Source organism: Schistosoma haematobium, chromosome ZW (genome assembly GCF_000699445.3).
Source record: "Schistosoma haematobium chromosome ZW, whole genome shotgun sequence".
Taxonomy (NCBI): domain Eukaryota; kingdom Metazoa; phylum Platyhelminthes; class Trematoda; order Strigeidida; family Schistosomatidae; genus Schistosoma; species Schistosoma haematobium.
The window spans coordinates 60758332-60775687 of NC_067195.1; the positions used below are offsets into that span (position 1 = coordinate 60758332).

Here is a 17356-nt window from a genome sequence, read left to right on the forward strand (position 1 = left end):
CATGTTGGTAGATGCAGACTACTTGGTTGTGGTCCGCGTGACTATCGTAACCAATGGTTGGAGACCCTTAGTGACATGACTCAGAATCGATCACAATGGCGTAGGTGTATACACTCTCTGTCTTCCCTTAAACTATAAGATTAGAATCGCTTTATATCTTTCTTGCTAAGAACTAATTCCTTCTTCCTGTACTATATCCTTGTATGCAATCTTTCTTTTATATATTACCTCCTCTGAATTAACCACTTATATGAATCCGGTGTCCATCTTGTTGTGTTAATGAGGTATGGCAACTTGGACCGATGCATATATGTGCCTGGTTCTACGTTGTGGCTGACTGACTGACTGACTGACAGTACTACATCAGTCGGGTGAATGAACAATTTCTACCATTTTTGAGTCCTTGCATCCAATGTAATATAAGGAAACACTTTAATTAATCATGACCTACTATTCGCGCTGAGTTATTGCGTGTAAGCTTAAGTCAGCTGGAAAAGTCTTTACCTGTTATATATCTTAGATTTAGTTTTCTAAACAAAAGTGCACACGAAATCAGTTACTTGGCAATGTTTATAATCCTTATTTCCACCTTATTTGTCATCTTAGCATGTTATTTTCTAATTGTCAGTCAAGACTTTTCTGCATACTTCACCTCCCTTTCTAAACATGAGAAGTATCCTGCTTCTTCAGTTTTTTTGTAATAGCTTTCGACATAATGGCCACAGAACCCTATTTTCTTGTTCTATCTATTCATTTAAAAAGTAATTACCGACGACTTTCCAATTTAGAAAAAAACAGTGGTATATTATCTCTATGCATATTTTTGAATTCATCTGATTGACACAATTGTGTGGTGAACAAGAAGTGACAAACTGTATTTTAAGTTTCACTGGAGGCACCGAAATTAATGTAATCTTCCAACGTGGTTTACTCATATGACATATAATAACAAGATACAAACTTATCTTTAAGTAAGGACAACAAAATGATAACCGATAATACACATAGTAATCGATTTATGATTGATTTATCTAAATCTAACTACTTGGATGAAAACAATGTTAGACTTTCACATTGTTATTACAGGAAATATCAGTCACCAGGCGTTACTACGTAGTAAAATACAATCAAACATATCTGTACATGATAGGGCGTTACTAATTAACGGCTTCTGTTTGCTAGCACGAAACGTAGGTTCAGAAACTCCTGTTCACTACCTCCATCCACCATCTTATTTCAAGGATTATTTACATGCAAAATAAAATGGATTAAAAGTAAACTTGATATGAAGTTCTAGTTGAATTAGCTGCAGACGTTTAATCACGACATTCCTTTTGTGTAATTTTCATTAAATATAGTGATGTGAAATTGATACTGCATAGAAAAACAAGTATATTTTAATTTATTCATACGGAAACTTAATTGCGTATGTGAATTCTTTCATTAATTATTTATGTGGGTGGAATGAAGTCTGTAAAATCTTTGTAAAGAAGACAAATCATTTTCAGAAATGCTTTCTAAGCATACGGGATTCATAGTATCAAAAACTCAATATATTTTAATTTTTCTGAAATAATCCAGATATATATTCACGTATAAATCTGTTTTCTAACACTTCACAAGCATTCCAACATACTAATCAACCATAATTAATTTAAACAATACAAAAATGTATTTGTAATAACATCTACGTAAAGTTCATTAGTTTACATTACACACTCGTGATATTATTTATTTACTTATAAGTACGTCTATTTATCTTAATTAAGTAATCAGTTGAAAGCAAGATCTGATAGCCAAAATACATTCAGTCATTTCATAAATAAATTGTTCACCTGGACCAGTAATTTGGTTAAATATTATTTTCTCGGATCTCTTATAGGCAAATGTTTCGAAGTGTATCCTCAAAATAATATCATTGGTTCGTTGATCCACCCCAAATAAATCATCTCCAGGTTATTTATTCTTCAATGTTTCACATTGGAAAACTCCCACTAAACGAGGATTTCTGCAGAAACTAAACAAACGTGCACAATTTACCAAATTAAGATGTTATAGCTCTCCAATTCATACTGGATGTCTGAAGGTTCAGCTACCCACACATTCTACCGTTTCTAATCGCTATTTAAAATAGTCACTAAACATAATACTAATCTAGATATCTATATTTGAACCATCTATACTTAACTGAATCGCCAACTATTCAAACCATTAGGTTTTACGTTTTGAAACCAGAAAACAGTTTGTTGAATAGTATAATCTATCTACAAAATACTTTACATCAGGATTATCTCTACAAAAAGCGCTGTGTAGAATAATTACTTTTGAAATTGATATTAATTCACCTTAAACGAAGAGTATGCTAACAATAAATTACTCGCTAGTTCTATAGTTCGAGTACCATGAATTGATTTCATAGTCACAACTATGACCATGTTTTTAACGAATTTAGTCATGATCGATCCTGAGGAACACAAATGAAAGCTGAAAATATACAGTTGTTAGAAGTTTGGATACATTTTAAACTATGCACGAAGTCCATCACAGATATTTCGTCAATAATGGTAAGTGTAGCGTAGAATTTCCCACATCACTACTTCGCTACCTTGAACCTAGTCATCAAACCAGATACTTTATTCAAAAATTTCAAAGTTCGCTCATTACAGGATATTATCTGACCAACCAACTAATGAATATATATCGATCCCATTCCCGATGTCCTACTACTTATCATTATTCTCACATCCAGTGTGTCATAGTTGATAAATAGAATAAAGATCTATATTAGCTGAAGACACTGTGTTGATGATTCTAATTAACAATATCGGAACTACACACATGACATCATCTCAACATATGTGTGGATAACAATCACAAACAAGACACATAACCATGTATAAACCAAAGCGATTACATTTAATACTATGACACTCTCATACGGTTTGTTATCAGATCTTACCAGAGTTATCGAGAAGTCAGAATGATTCAATTGACTGTCACCTGTTTTGTTGCACTAGTTATTAGAACGAATAATAATTCAAGTTGTACAACTAAGGCACTCATAGGGAGATGTACAAACACAAAATATCAAATTACACAGTTGTTATGCGTCTGACGAAGAATTCATGTTAATAGGCAAACAGAACGAGATCATGCCAACGATAACTCTGATACATACGTATCTACACCACTGATGCTCTTCTCTTTTGCCTATATTTTTGACAAATATATTTTCAACTCACTATATGAGATAAATTGAGCATGATTCCGAAATTGATGTACGGAAATGCATTTGCATCTCGTAGATTAGACAATTTATCAAAATATGTGTTGCAATTGACTGAGGTGAAAATTAAGTGAGATTATATTTAGTTAGTATGGAAAATTAACTAACCACCAGTCTTATTATACGTGCCAATCACTTCGTCATGCTACTTGAGATAACTTCAAACGGATTTCGTTGAAATATAGGTTCGTTTTTCTAACGTTTCCTAATCGAACACTACAGTGTAAATTAGATTGGTTATACGCTAGACTATCAGAAATCAACAGGAAATACGAAGTATTTGGCAAGAATGTTAGATCCGTACCATTCTACTTTGTCACAGACAGCGGATTATAATCAAAGTACAGGTTGTTACATATGTTCGACAGCCCAACTTAACACAACATCAACAGACCAAGGTGAACCTTAAGACGATCAATAGCTAACGAGTCGAAATATTAATGCTATCAATAGTGATGTTGCGTGTCGACTGACTAATTCTCAAGTCCTACCAATTCAGATGACCTATCATGACAATGACAAGTTAGACGAAAATTAGACAGAACTGTTAAGTCCGAATTCACCGGAGTGAGCTACCTACGAAATTGGTACTGTCCAAAAGTTCATGAAGTCTAGTCATATTACTTCTGTGTGAAATGTGTTAAACTACTATTCAGTGAGAAACTTATTCTGCTGTACAGTTAATTTATCTTCTCATATCTGTTCATTCGGCAGTTACGTCAACAATCTGGTCTCATGAGAAGACATCACCCTGTCACATCGTGTCACTGCACATCATTTGTCGATCAGTGTTCTGTTCTAATAACCAGAAGCCTTGTTCGTCTATCACTAAATCCTTCATCATAAAACAATGACTATCTTAATTTCCTCCTCTGCAATTTCACTCTGGCGATGATACCACATTCCAAAATAACATTAAAAAACTAGTATTCACTTTGGAGATACGACATAACCACGCTAGAACACCAAACATTTGTACCTATCTTCACGACCACACAAACCCTTACAGTTAATCTGATGCAATGACAGCCCCTGTTAACACCAACCAACCGTCATACTGGAGGCTTGTGAAACTAACTAACAAGAGTAGCTGTCGTATGATGATCAGACACGATCATTTCTAAATCATTCACCTTAGTTTTATGCAATCCACTTTCATTAAACTAGTAATTTTGGACAGTGGCTTACACAGTTAACTGATAGATATCCATTTACCTGGAAGTGAGCTTAATCTATGCAGTGAAGCCCACTAATACATACACAACAAAAATAGCCCTGAGATATCAAAGCACAGACCATCCAGATCTTTGGAAAATACTTTATTCAGCAGGGCTTTAGATTGTTTTCTACAGTAAGTGTAAAATATAAACTGCAATTTCGATTCACCTTAATGTGTATCGCTCAGTTTCCTTGTTATTGTAGAGATGGTTATGTTAGCCATAAGAAGCGAGCCCTTGGTAAACGAATATCCTAGCACTACCATGCATGGTTATCTAAAGGGGTATACAAATCACTCAATAGCTCATTTCTCGAACACATTGTCAATTCAGTTCACACGCCACCACGCATATCTGTGTTCAAAATCCTCAAAAAAGGTTTGGATGAGGAATTTATGCACAGCTGAGGTTATAGTAACTAACCATATTAATACTGAATTCTGTGTAAAGAAGAGCCACGTTCAACCCCTTATTCTCCCATGGTAATCAACTTACAAATTATAATTGCTAATTATTATCATCTGCTTCTCCTCCGTTATTAAGTAGACACTTATCTCTATCTTCTATCCCATAGATCAATATCTTTTATTGCTTCCACAACTATTACATACCATAAGCACTTGATTGTTAATTACTTTGTTAGATGACGCAACCTTCCTTATGAAATACTTGTAAACTTTAATTACATTAAAATAATACCCCTTCGATTTATAAACTATTACTTGAAATACTTGAAGGTTTTCGACAACGACTATATCATTGAAAAGGACTTTATTGTGACTAACCTCCACTTAAATAAATGTAACTATTTTTGATAATATTGTAAAACCCCTCTATGTTACGATAGACTAGTACACATAAAAAATCACTCATCAAGACAATAGTACAGCTTTAGGAAATTACATCGTCGAAAAAAACTTTCTTTGCTGAAAAGTCTTCTTTTTCTTAAATAACGGTCATTGATAATACAAGCAAAGTCACCGAACAGTTGAAATCAAAATAATGGGGAAATTAGTTAAGATAAGCAACTACATACAGAAGTGAACTCAATTGCTTAAGAGACACATTCCACAACCAACAATAACACGTTATGATTCAATATATAAAAAGCATTTCGGTATCTCAGATATGCAGGAAAAATAACTAATGTCAAGTAATAAAAATGGAACGAAGTATGAGAGAATAAGGCATTTCCACACAAGACAGCATGTTCAAACTTGGAAAAGTGAATAAACAGGAACGCCAAGATCTTCTAGTTTTTTACGTCCAGGCAGATTCTTCAGTTCCATGTACAACAAGCTGAATAAAACCTTAGCTCCAGATAGGTTTACCAAATTAACACAAGCTTCAAGACTTCCACCAGTGGCTAAAACATCGTCCAATAATAATACATTATCACCAGAATTGATAACATTCTTTTGCATTTCTACGGTATCCTATGGTTACAAATAGACGGTAAGACAATGAAGGGCATGTTCCAGAGCAATATTGAATGAAATAAGTATAAATATCGATTAAAATTGATATTCATGTAAACGGTTAACTCTTTACCATCCCTACTATCAAGGCTACTGCGAAAGACTTACAAAGGGTATTGTATTCAATATTAAACCTATACTTAGAATAGTTAACACTTGAGTGACTCCAAATGGAAGCTAGACTTCCCAACCTACTCTGTGAGGAGTAGTTACACTTAATGTTTCGGTAGATAAAGGGACTGTCTTATATCAGCAGTAGTCACACCCGACGAAACACTAATAATTTTCTACAACCATGATCGATTAGTCACACTGAGAAGTTGCCTCTTATTGTGTAATTTTCAATTGAAAATTCTTGGCAAGTCATTATAGGAATATTTACGATTGCTTTTACAAAACATCTGGATCATAACAGAGACAACAAAATAAGCGAATGACATTTATAGATATTCCAGGCTAACTTAAACTGGATTTAAAACAGTTTGTACGCTGAAGAGCTCAAAATTCGTTACTGTAGCTCTATTGATTCTTAAGCACTTCAGACAATGACAGCATTTGAGCGCATGATTTTGTCCTTTTAGTTATAAGTATACAAACTTTCTATTGTTAGGAAAGTAAACAATGAGCCAAGCAACCACTGTTGCAACTGACTGATTAGTTAGTTTAGCTCGTAGATGCCAAATGACTAAATCTACTACACTAGTCACAAGAGAAATATTAATTCGTCACTTGTGTGGAGTTAATTGCAAAAATAACAATCTTTATGTCACAAATCATATGATTTGGTAATATTACCACAAACTTACAGTTCCATATTCCAATGTATATCGATGAGAGTAACAAGGACCTGGAAGTTTTCCTGCTTTTCGAATAGGGACGAAAGAGCAGTTCAGACGAAGGGCAAGTGCTGGTCCAAGAAGAAAGCCGCGTGACTCGAGGCCCACAACAACATCTATCTTCTAACGTACTGTACACAGGTTGTAACACAACTTACTTTACATTTACACGCTGCCTCGGATGTCGCCACATAATATAATTCATCCAATAGATATTGGGTTAAGACAGGATTCATGAAAACGCCAAAGAAGTCACTTCATAGGTATAAGCACATATTATATGGAAAGGATAAAATACCGGAAGAGAATGCCTTTCACTGGAAAGTTCGGTATAATCCCGACAGCTGACTCGATGGCTCTAAGTCTAGAATCGCGATCAGACATTTTACGAAATGGACTGTAATTGTAACATCCACAGCTCAGTCCGATCAGTATTTATACACTTATGTTATCAGATGTAACGAAGACAGGTTGTTGTACAAGCACTACTTGGTTCATTAAATAAGAGTTTAGTAGGACAATTCTTGGTAATGTCTTTGATTCATGCCATGAAATTCACAACATGTATTTTTTCCTTACATTTTGTGTACTGCGCTACACCGAGCCTGTGTCCCGTATCGACCATGAAGTCGACCCCATTGATTTTGCTAGAGACCCCAGCTAAAGGTGCTCGATCACTCACACCAGATCGCCATTGGGTACATCGTGCTACGCGTCCTTTCCAACTATTAGCCAGCTTAGATCAAGCGTTTCTTCGACATATATCTTGGAGAAAAAGTCCGCGCTTTTCGAACAGGAATTATAGTCCTAACATGATTTGCATTTATCAAACTTTTGCTGTTATCTTACGCAATAAAAATACCGTTTCTAGTCAAAAGAACCTATTCTGAGCTATACGTTTAGCAGATTACTTTTTTTCGGGTTTCACCCAATTTAATAGTTAACCGTGGTTTTGCCTCAGCTTACCATTCGGTTTTTTTTCAGTTTTTCACGAAAAGGCTAGTTCAGTTTATCTCATCCGTTTTTATCCTTTTTGCCCGTTTTTAGCGTGCTTTTTAGTGTATTTTTAACGGTCTTAGTCTTTTGCTAGCATTTATAACACAGTTTACGTCAATATAGTCATGAGAAATTCATGCAAACGACCTAGATGCTATTTTGCTGTTACATCTGACACAGCGCGACAACTGCAAAGGTTAGTTCCACGAAGCGTGCACAGATCTCATAGCAACTGCTCACAACAGAATCAGCAAGTCGGATCATAAGTGGAAATGTGTTACGTGCAGCACGGATGCTGTAGTCTTGCTGAGTATCATCATTGTCCTACTGATAGGTCTGCGGAATAAGACAGTCATACAACAGGTAAGCAAACAAAGGCGCGCAACGAAAACAAGAATAGGGATGTCGATAGTTCTACCATCGCTGGAGCATGCATTAGCACTAAATATGACATGCTGAAACTCAGCACCATCATTACGTCGACGGTACTCGACTCCCTCAGCAAACTCGGGTCTCACAGCTCAAGGCCCTTGAACGCGACAATGGTTCCCCAAAACTCTGTAGGTGGTTGGACCCACGTTATCAGAGCTAAAAAGAACCAGGCGTCACCGTCTAAGCTGAACATCCCAGGAATGTCCGTCCGGTCATCAAAGAGCCTAGGGTTCAGAAACGTGCTTCGATCTCCAAACAACAAGGTGCTGAACCTGAACGCACCGGAAGACCTGGGAAAACAATAACGGTTCATGATGACTCTCTCATAATCATGAACCTCAAAGACAACCCTGACCTTCCTCTCAGTTTGCAGGACAAAAATGGCAGGATTCTATGGGGTGAATTGAACAAGAAACTTGAACTTTCTAGAATAGAGCCTTTGACGGTCACACGGCTCACTCGGGGAAAGGGATCTAAGCATCAAAATCACTTCGTGTAACACTTGAGAATGCTAACGACGTAGAGGATGTCTTGCGAGCTAGTGATATACTGAAATTCAATGGGAACGTAAGAATACTGCCCGACATACCGTATTCTTAGAGCAATTTCATCCGCAGCATCCCTAAAGAATCTCGCGAGGAGTTTTTCCGAGGAAGAAATGTCATTGTGCAAGGTGTACTGGAAAACACGAACCCTAGTAAAAAAACTCTGATATTAGGGAGTGGAAATTCATAAAACAGTCCTTGAGGCTCGAAAACATACTGACTCAACATGTGACGAGACTAGCCAAGAAGGACGGTGGTTCTAGACCCCGGATAATGAGGATAACCTTCCCATCCTCCCATAAGGCGGCCGCAACTCTGGAAGCATTTCATGCCAACATATGTAGGTTGCCACCTGGATCCACATGCATCCGGACAGGCTATATGAAGCCAGGAGCAAGCACAAAGACAAGTTGGAGCTGACCATTCCACTTGTGGACTGTCTTGATGATAAAAAAACGTGTAAAGGTCAGGGCCCACCAACTCGACAAACCTTATATAGGTAGGCTACCTGTCAATTCACGTAAGGCTCATACAGAGAAACAGGAAGAAGCTCACGAGTTTGAAATTGAAAGCATAAACTGCTTATTTACGAACGCCGCGAGTCTATCAAACAAAATGGATGAGCTACGTGAACTCAACAGTGCTAGTAAGGTTCATCTGATAGGAATATCTGAATCTTGGATATCTTCTCAGTTCTCGGACCAGGAGCTAGCAATACCTGAGACGTCTTTGTTTCCCAATGACAGAAAAACAGGAATTGGGGGTAGAGTAGCCACATACAAACGATCTTGCCTGGAGGTACACCAAGTTCACAACCTCCAGTTTGACATTCTCGAAGAATCCAAATGGTGCTCTGTAAGATTCTCTACTACTTTGAGGCGTCTGGTCGGAGTCATATATAGGCAGCCCACCGCCGACACCGAGTATGACAGTCGTATGCTGGAAGAACTATCCAGCTCTACGCGTCTCGGTTTCACTCATATCCTGATTCTAGGGGACTTCAATCTCCCTAGAGTCAATTTCGCGGAACAACCGTATATTGAAGGTGAAAACTCAACTGAAGTTCGGTTCTACAACCTCATTGGGGATCTGGGATTATACAAAAATTTGAAGTCGGCAACGCGCTGGAGAAACAGTCAGACACCGTTGCACTGGGTATTAACAACTGAAGAATTTCTAGTTGACAACCTCTCAATCCCGGCTCCCCTGGGGAAAAGCGATCACGCCGTCATAGCCTTCAGTTTTGTTCGCAAAACTGAGCTAAGATATCCCACCAACAACAGGCGCTGAAATTTTAAACGGTTGAATGTGTCAGCTCCACAGGAATATCTACAACAAGTGGATTGGGATGTTCATCCTCAACTCGATGTGGATACTCATTGGGACTTCTTATTGCACACGCTCTTATGTGCTACAAAGCAGTCAGTTCCTCGAACAGTCCCCAAAAGCTACAAGCAACCTACAATCATCAAGAACCCCACTCTTCGCCTGCTAAGCCACAAAATGCACTGTTGGACAGAATACAAACGAACGGACAACAATGGAGCATACAGGCAATACAGACATATAGGGAAAATATTCACGAAGGCTATAGAGGACAGGCTTCATTGCCAGACAAAGCTTATGGATAAATTTGTCTCTAATTCAAAAAGCTTATTCCGTTATGCAGCCTCTCTTCGTCAAGCTGAAACTGGGGTTTCCCAACTGCGAGGTTCTAACGGCCCGACCAATAACGACGGCGGCGCCGCTAACCTTTTGGCTGAACAATACTCTCGGACATTTCAACCGATTCACATCAACTATACTGACGACAGCATCATTTGCAACTGCACAGGACTTTCCATAGTGAACCTGAGCGCTGACTTGGTGTTCCGGAAACTGCAGCACCTAAGAAAAGACATTCATCCTGGCCCAGATATGGTTCATTCTGCAGCAGCCTCAATCCTGGCAACACCGCTTAGCGTGATGTTATCACACTCGCTAGACTGAGGATAACTACCGGAATATTGGAAGCTGGCTCACATCACACCAATTTCCAGAAGACGTCGAAACAATGAACCTTCAAGTTGCCGACCGGTGGCTCTTCACTCAGTACCATCGAAAATCATGGAGTCCCTGATATGCAATGGTATGAATGACTATTTACTGTCCTTAAATTTCTTCTCACCCCAACAGCATGGTTTCATGAAGGGTTACTCTTGTATAACAAACCTGCTGACTGCGGTCGACAGATGGACAAGCTTCCTCGATCGCAAGGAGAAGAATGATACCATTTGCCTTGATTTCTCAAAAGCTTTTGGTAGGGTTAACCATATATGTCTTATCAATAAGTTCAAACGATTGGGTATCAGAGCACCTCTAACTGATTGACTCACTTCATATCTGAAAAATAGACATTTGAGGTCAAGGTTAACTTCACTTTATCTCAGGCTATGGAATGTCCTAGTGGGGTCCCCCATGGATCAGTACTAGGGCCTCTTCTCTTCTTGATATATATAAATGATCTTCCTCAACAGGTAACGTCCAGCTTATTACTTTTTGCCGATGACGTGAAGCTTTGGAGAAAGATGCGCAATCAAGAGAATACAGGCACTTCAGGAGGATCTGACTCGACTTCAAGGTTGGGCAGATGACAACGGACTTACCTTCAACACTTCAAAGTGTAAAGTGGTCCATCTGTGACATGTCACAGACTACAGTTATAACTTGAGAAACTCCTCTCTTGAAGTATCCCGAGTTGAAAAAGATTTAGGTGTCCTGGTACCCTACGATTTGAAGTCTTACACTAATGATGAAAAAATATATTTCGAGCAAACCTTGCACTGGTAACACTGAAGCGCATTTTTGGCCAGTTTGACGGAAGAACTTTTCACATAATCTTCAACACTTTAATTTGTACCCATTTATAGTACGGAAACATAGTATTTTCTCTCTCACTCCAAAAGGATAAGGACACCCTGGGGCGCATCCAACGGCGAGACACGAAATCAGTTCGAGGATTCAAATTTAAACCTTATGAAGAGTTCCTCCAATCACTTAACCTTTACCCATTACAGTATAGGCGTCTTAGAGGTGACTTTCTGATGGTTTACAGTATCCTTAATACTTCTGGAAATCCCCTTAAACACCTACTTAAGCTTAGTCCCAATACCAGCCCAAGAATTTGGAAACACAACATAGCAGAAAGGACTGTAGACACAACTTCTACTCCCTAAAAGTTGTCAAATGCTGGAATTCTCTGCCGGCCGAGCTAGTCCAAGTGACTTCCCAGGAGTCCATTAAGAGGCAACCTGATCTATTCTCAAAGACTAATGATAGTATCATACTATGATTTACCAATTTCTTTTTCCTCTTTTATCGTTAACATACCTAGGTTCCTGCCCGGAGTTGTTCGTGATCTCCAGCTACTAGACACGGAAGCCTGTTAAGCGAAAGATTCTTCTATTCCGTCCACAACCATTTGAACTCCTTCATTTCTGTCTTTGATTTGACTGGCTTGGCATACCTCGATTGTAAAGGTTTTACTAGTTAAGGTGTTGTCAAAACTCCGAGTAATTACGCCATTTTTTAGTGGTAATACCGACTTGATGTGGTACACCAATTCTAAAACTGTGAGACTGTTTCTAGTCGAAACATCGTAAACTACTTCTTAATTGTTGTAGTTTACATATTGTGGTATCGTTTTCACATTTTCGGATTCTTTTCTCGTTCACTGGTATACTTTATATCCATCATGACGGGACAGAATTCCAAGTTATTTAAGATTATGACTCATTTGCCTCCCTCTTTTCAGCTGGTGCCGTTTCGGCCTGACAAAATAGGAGCCTGGTTCTACTACACAGAAACTGACTTCCACAAGTACGGTGTCGAACCCACGTGCACAGCTCTCTGCAGTAGTGAAAGCCCTACCGCGCGATTTCTATAGGTGCATCGCACCTGATATGTTTACTAGTGATGTCTCGGAAGCTTACGAAACTTTAAGAAAGGCCATTCTTAAACGTGGATATCTAACCGACCGACAAAGGTTATATTAACTCTTTAATAACATCAATCTACAACGTGACTCAGCAACAGAAATGTTGCTATGAATGCGAGAGGTCACTGGTCGACGGAACTTTGACGACGGCCTGTTTAGACAACGTTTCCTGTCTGAGCTTCCCCAACAGGTGCAGCCAGTGCTTGCTTTATTTCAAAACAACGCTGTAGACGAGCTGGTTGCATCTGCCGATTGGATTCTGGGGGCCGCCAGCACTCCCAACGCTGAGGTCTATTGAGTTAAAGAAAGGCCTCAAACAACACGAAATGACGTCAGAGAATTCTGTCACACTATAGCACGTTGCCATAATATTCTTCCTGACCGCAGACGCTCTCAAACTCTTCGAAGAGTTCTTTGCGAAAACGATCTGTCTTTAGACCAGGCGTTATTGGTAACCTTAGCAGACGAACAAAGCCGTCTGCTATACTTCGCTGATACGATCATGAAAGTTTGCTACTTCACCAACAATGGCACAAAGGTTAGCGTTCTTCTTGCAAATTCCAACAACTGACGGCACGAAGCAGTTTTCAACTTACAGCCGGCAAATGAGAAACCGATAACCATATAAGGTAGGCGACATGCATACCTGAAAGTGAGCTGACTCAAACCCATCCACTGGATTTTCGTTTTTGCAGGTGTTCCTATGCTACTCATCGGTAGAGAACTGCTACAACACCATGATCTGCTCATCAACACGTGCAAACGGCAGTCAGTAAACGGAAATACTAAATATCTGTCTATGTAAATTCCTTTCCCGTGTATAGATTATCCCCATAAACTTCTTGCCTTTTCTTTAAGCGCCTCTTCAGACAAGTACTCACTTCTTGAGTCTCGACAACTGAACTAAATTTAGCAGTTTACTTCCGACATCCAACTCATTTTTGGAGCAAACAATGTAGTCACAGATGCCTTGTCTCGAATAACTTCCTTAAGCAGTTTCCAGGGAATCGACCTTCTTAAACTCGTCCAGCTTCAAAAAGAAGACACTGATCGTCAGCACGAGTTATCGTCTACAATTCTCAAGCTACGCATCAAACAGATGGGAAAAAGTAAGGAGTCTTTACTATGTAACACATCCACAGGTAAGGATCGTCCAATCGCGCCGAAACATTATGGACTTAAATTCTTCAATACGCTGCACAAACCTTCACATCCAGCTATTCGTGCAACCATCAAGCTCATATCAGGACGATTTTTCTGACCTGGTATGAATAAAGGCGTGAGGGGGTGGGCACGCTCCTGTGTAGGCTGTCGAAAATCTATGGTTATTAGACACAACGAATGCCCACTAGGCTCTTACGAAACTCCCGGTGCTCGTTTTGACCATGTCAATCTTGATTTGGCGGGACCTTTACCAGATTTAAACGGGCACTCTTACCTCTTAACTTGTGTAGACCGTTTGTCACGATGACCAGAATCAGTGCACATCGAGGACATTACTGCTGAAACAGTGGCCCACCCTTTCGTTAAACGACGAGTGGCCACCAGTTCGAATCCGAACTTTTCCGTTGTTTGATAAAATTATTAGGAGTAGCACATTTCCGAACGACTGCCCGCCACCCACAAGCAAACGGGTTAGTAGAACTATATCAGTAACAGTTTAAAGCTTCAAGCTCAGCTTCAAAATTTTCACAGTGAATCGACGCTCTACCACTCGTTCCACTCGTTATTCGCATGGCAGTGAAAGCTGACATTGGATACACTGCAGCTCAACTCGTTTATGGAGCGACACTTTGACTTTCAGGAAAGTTTTTGGATCGTTCATCTTCTTCAATGAACATGGATCTAAAATCCTACACGAGCAGGCTTACAAACGCAATGCGTTCAGTTAAACTTGTTTCCACTCGACCTCAACCTGCCTAACGACATACTACACACGTTTTCATACGTCCCGACTCATTTCAACGTCCTTTCAAAATAGCATACGAAAGAGACTTCAAAATCCTTCAGCGTGAACCCATGTACCATATCAACGATAAGAATGGGGCTAACGAATGTATCAGCATCGATAGGCTCAAAACCCCATAGTTAGAAGGAAATCATATTCATGTTGATTTTCCTGCTTTACGATTGGGAGACATGGGCCTCACAATTAAGATATCCCATCCGATAACTGACAGTCACGACAATACTTCGGTGGTATCTGAAAACCGACTTAAAACAATGCGTTCTGGAAGAAGAATAGGATTTCCAAAACACTTAACCGACTTATGCCCGTAGGACGCTGTATAACTAATTGTTTTGTCTCGTTTGTTTGTACTATTGTGTAAAAAATGCAGAAAAAAACTTTTCATATGCTCATATATGTTTTTCCACTAAAATATTCCAAAAGTGATAACTGCAAATTTTTCTCACGTTTTGTACCCTTACGCACGTACGAGTTTATTTCTACATGCTTTTACAATTTCGTTTTATTTCTTTTTCTAGACGGTTGGAAAGTTTGAAAAATCAACGGAGAATACAACAAATAGTAATCTTTATTGTACAGTTTTTCTATTGTTACATTGTACGTTGGTTGACAGTTGATATAGACGAATTCTGACAAATCTACCAGTGTTTTCGGAATAAACGCGAAGTACTCTTGTTTCTTTAAGAAATAATGAACACACTTGATGGTCTAGTACTGTTCTCCAGCCAAATTCTAGAGATTGCCATAACTTCAGCACAGAATTTCACCCTATCAAGGGAAGGCCTCAAAGGATTCAGAGTGAAGGGTGGAGTTAGTGACCAGTGAACGTTATTTGTAAGAGCTATGATTTCAATCCATTCACGTTCGTGGGGTAGGATATTTTGATTGTCTTCGGGTCTAATGATTGGTAATGAAACTCATAATTTAGGTTAGCGTGTTAAGATTTGGCTGCAAACATCTCATTAATGTCAAAACGTTATGGCTCAAGTATTCGTTTACTTACCTATTTTGTATAGACATTACACTTCTTGTTATTTCGTACTGAATGCTGAAAAACGTTGTGTGTTTGAGAAAGGTAACGTCGCGCTCCGAATATTCTGTTCCACGATCTAAATAAAGGTCTGCTCACTACTAATCTGATTTCTCCTATCGAGAGGACGAAGGATATCCACCAAGAGGAAGCCGGTGAGCCTTGTTTCAGACACAAAAATTGATTAATGCTCTGTTTGTTATTATTGTTTTTGTTTAGTTGTGAAAGTAAACCTTATGATTATCCCTAACATAAATCTCGTATATATATTCATATATAATGTTTTTAACCCGAAAGTATTTCCGCAGTGGTCATTATTTTGCCCCGTTCATATTACGTGAATATATTGGTTATATATCATATTTCAGACTCAGTCCGAACTGGAAGGCTCGAGGATAAATGCGATTTGCCTCCGGTAGAGATAGACACTGTTGTGAATATGTTTTCTTATTACTAGGGTTTAGTACGACCGACGATGTCACTGATTTAGGTATGTCAACGAAGAGATTTTGAACTTCCACATAAAATTCGACCATTCTTGAGACCACGACTACGAAAGCCCGAATCCCAGAACTGGACCGTGATGACCCCGAGCCATGGTTGGCTCAATTAGAGCTTTATTTCCCGAGGTGAAATGTTAAATCTGGGGGAATTCGTCATCGAAATTTATGCTCTGTTCCCCCCTTTTCAGTCGCCAAAAAGTCGGAGAAGTAATTTCAAGTCCACCAACACCACAACCATATATCATTATAGGCTGAGAGATAATGAACCGCATATCTTTATCAGACAGCCAAAGAATTCAAAGGCTTTTTTAAGGAGAAACATCAGATAGTGGGTCACCAACAAGGTTTTTACGTCCCCTCCAAGTCTTAGTGAATGAAAACGCAGTAAGTAAAGCAGTTCTAAAACAAGAATGGATACAATCTCTCCTATGGTATGTTCAACACTGTTCGGATGCTCAAGGCCCGGATACCTCTTTATTTTATTCAGCGCGTATCGCAGATAGAATACTGGAAAGAGGTCCTCCTGATAGATCACGTACGATCTATCATACGCAAAAAGGAGCATCAAAATGCCTAGTCATAGAAGAACTCAGTGCGAGTGTTAAACGTCTCACAGGAAGCGTCGCCAAGATGCAAAAGTGTCATAAATACAAGCGCAGGTCATCACAACGATCGAGATGCAAGTTACAGAGAAGGTTACGAATATCCGGACTGTCTGGAGAGCTCAGGTCGTATCACTGGATGTTTGGTGACGAATCAACCGGGTGCAGTCATCCATGTGCCTGGTCTATAGAGACCCCTGAGAATATGGTGAACGCGCAACTCCCCCGGGTTGCAACGATTGAGGAGGGATGCTTAAATAGCGTCTTGTTTTATGTTGGAGACAAAAATTCAGGCTTGAACTTAATGCTGAATATCGGTCAAGACAAATTATCTGGGTCGAAAAACTCCTCCAGTTACACTTTAAGCTAACAAGAAAACCAAAGTCTCTACGATTGGGCAGAAAATATTGACACCAAGTCTGTGGTTTAGGAGGTAATTCACCTGGGTTTTCACCGTAACCGATTTATGTCTGGCGATACTGGGAA

At 39.1% G+C, this 17356-nt stretch overlaps 2 protein-coding genes across 2 annotated transcripts in view; both read right to left on the reverse strand.

The window, feature by feature from the left end:
* Positions 1-17356, reverse strand: part of MS3_00004059 (uncharacterized protein) — a 39730-nt gene that overhangs the window by 6764 nt on the left and 15610 nt on the right. The window lies entirely within an intron of this gene.
* APT1 (adenine phosphoribosyltransferase) lies at positions 246-7605 on the reverse strand. Its single transcript, XM_051211955.1, has 4 exons — positions 7116-7605; positions 6976-7072; positions 6788-6940; positions 246-5939 (listed from the first exon to the last, which is right to left on the reverse strand). Exons 1-4 carry the CDS (start codon positions 7199-7201, stop codon positions 5715-5717), a joined length of 561 nt encoding a protein of 186 aa, XP_051072079.1. The 5' UTR covers positions 7202-7605; the 3' UTR covers positions 246-5714.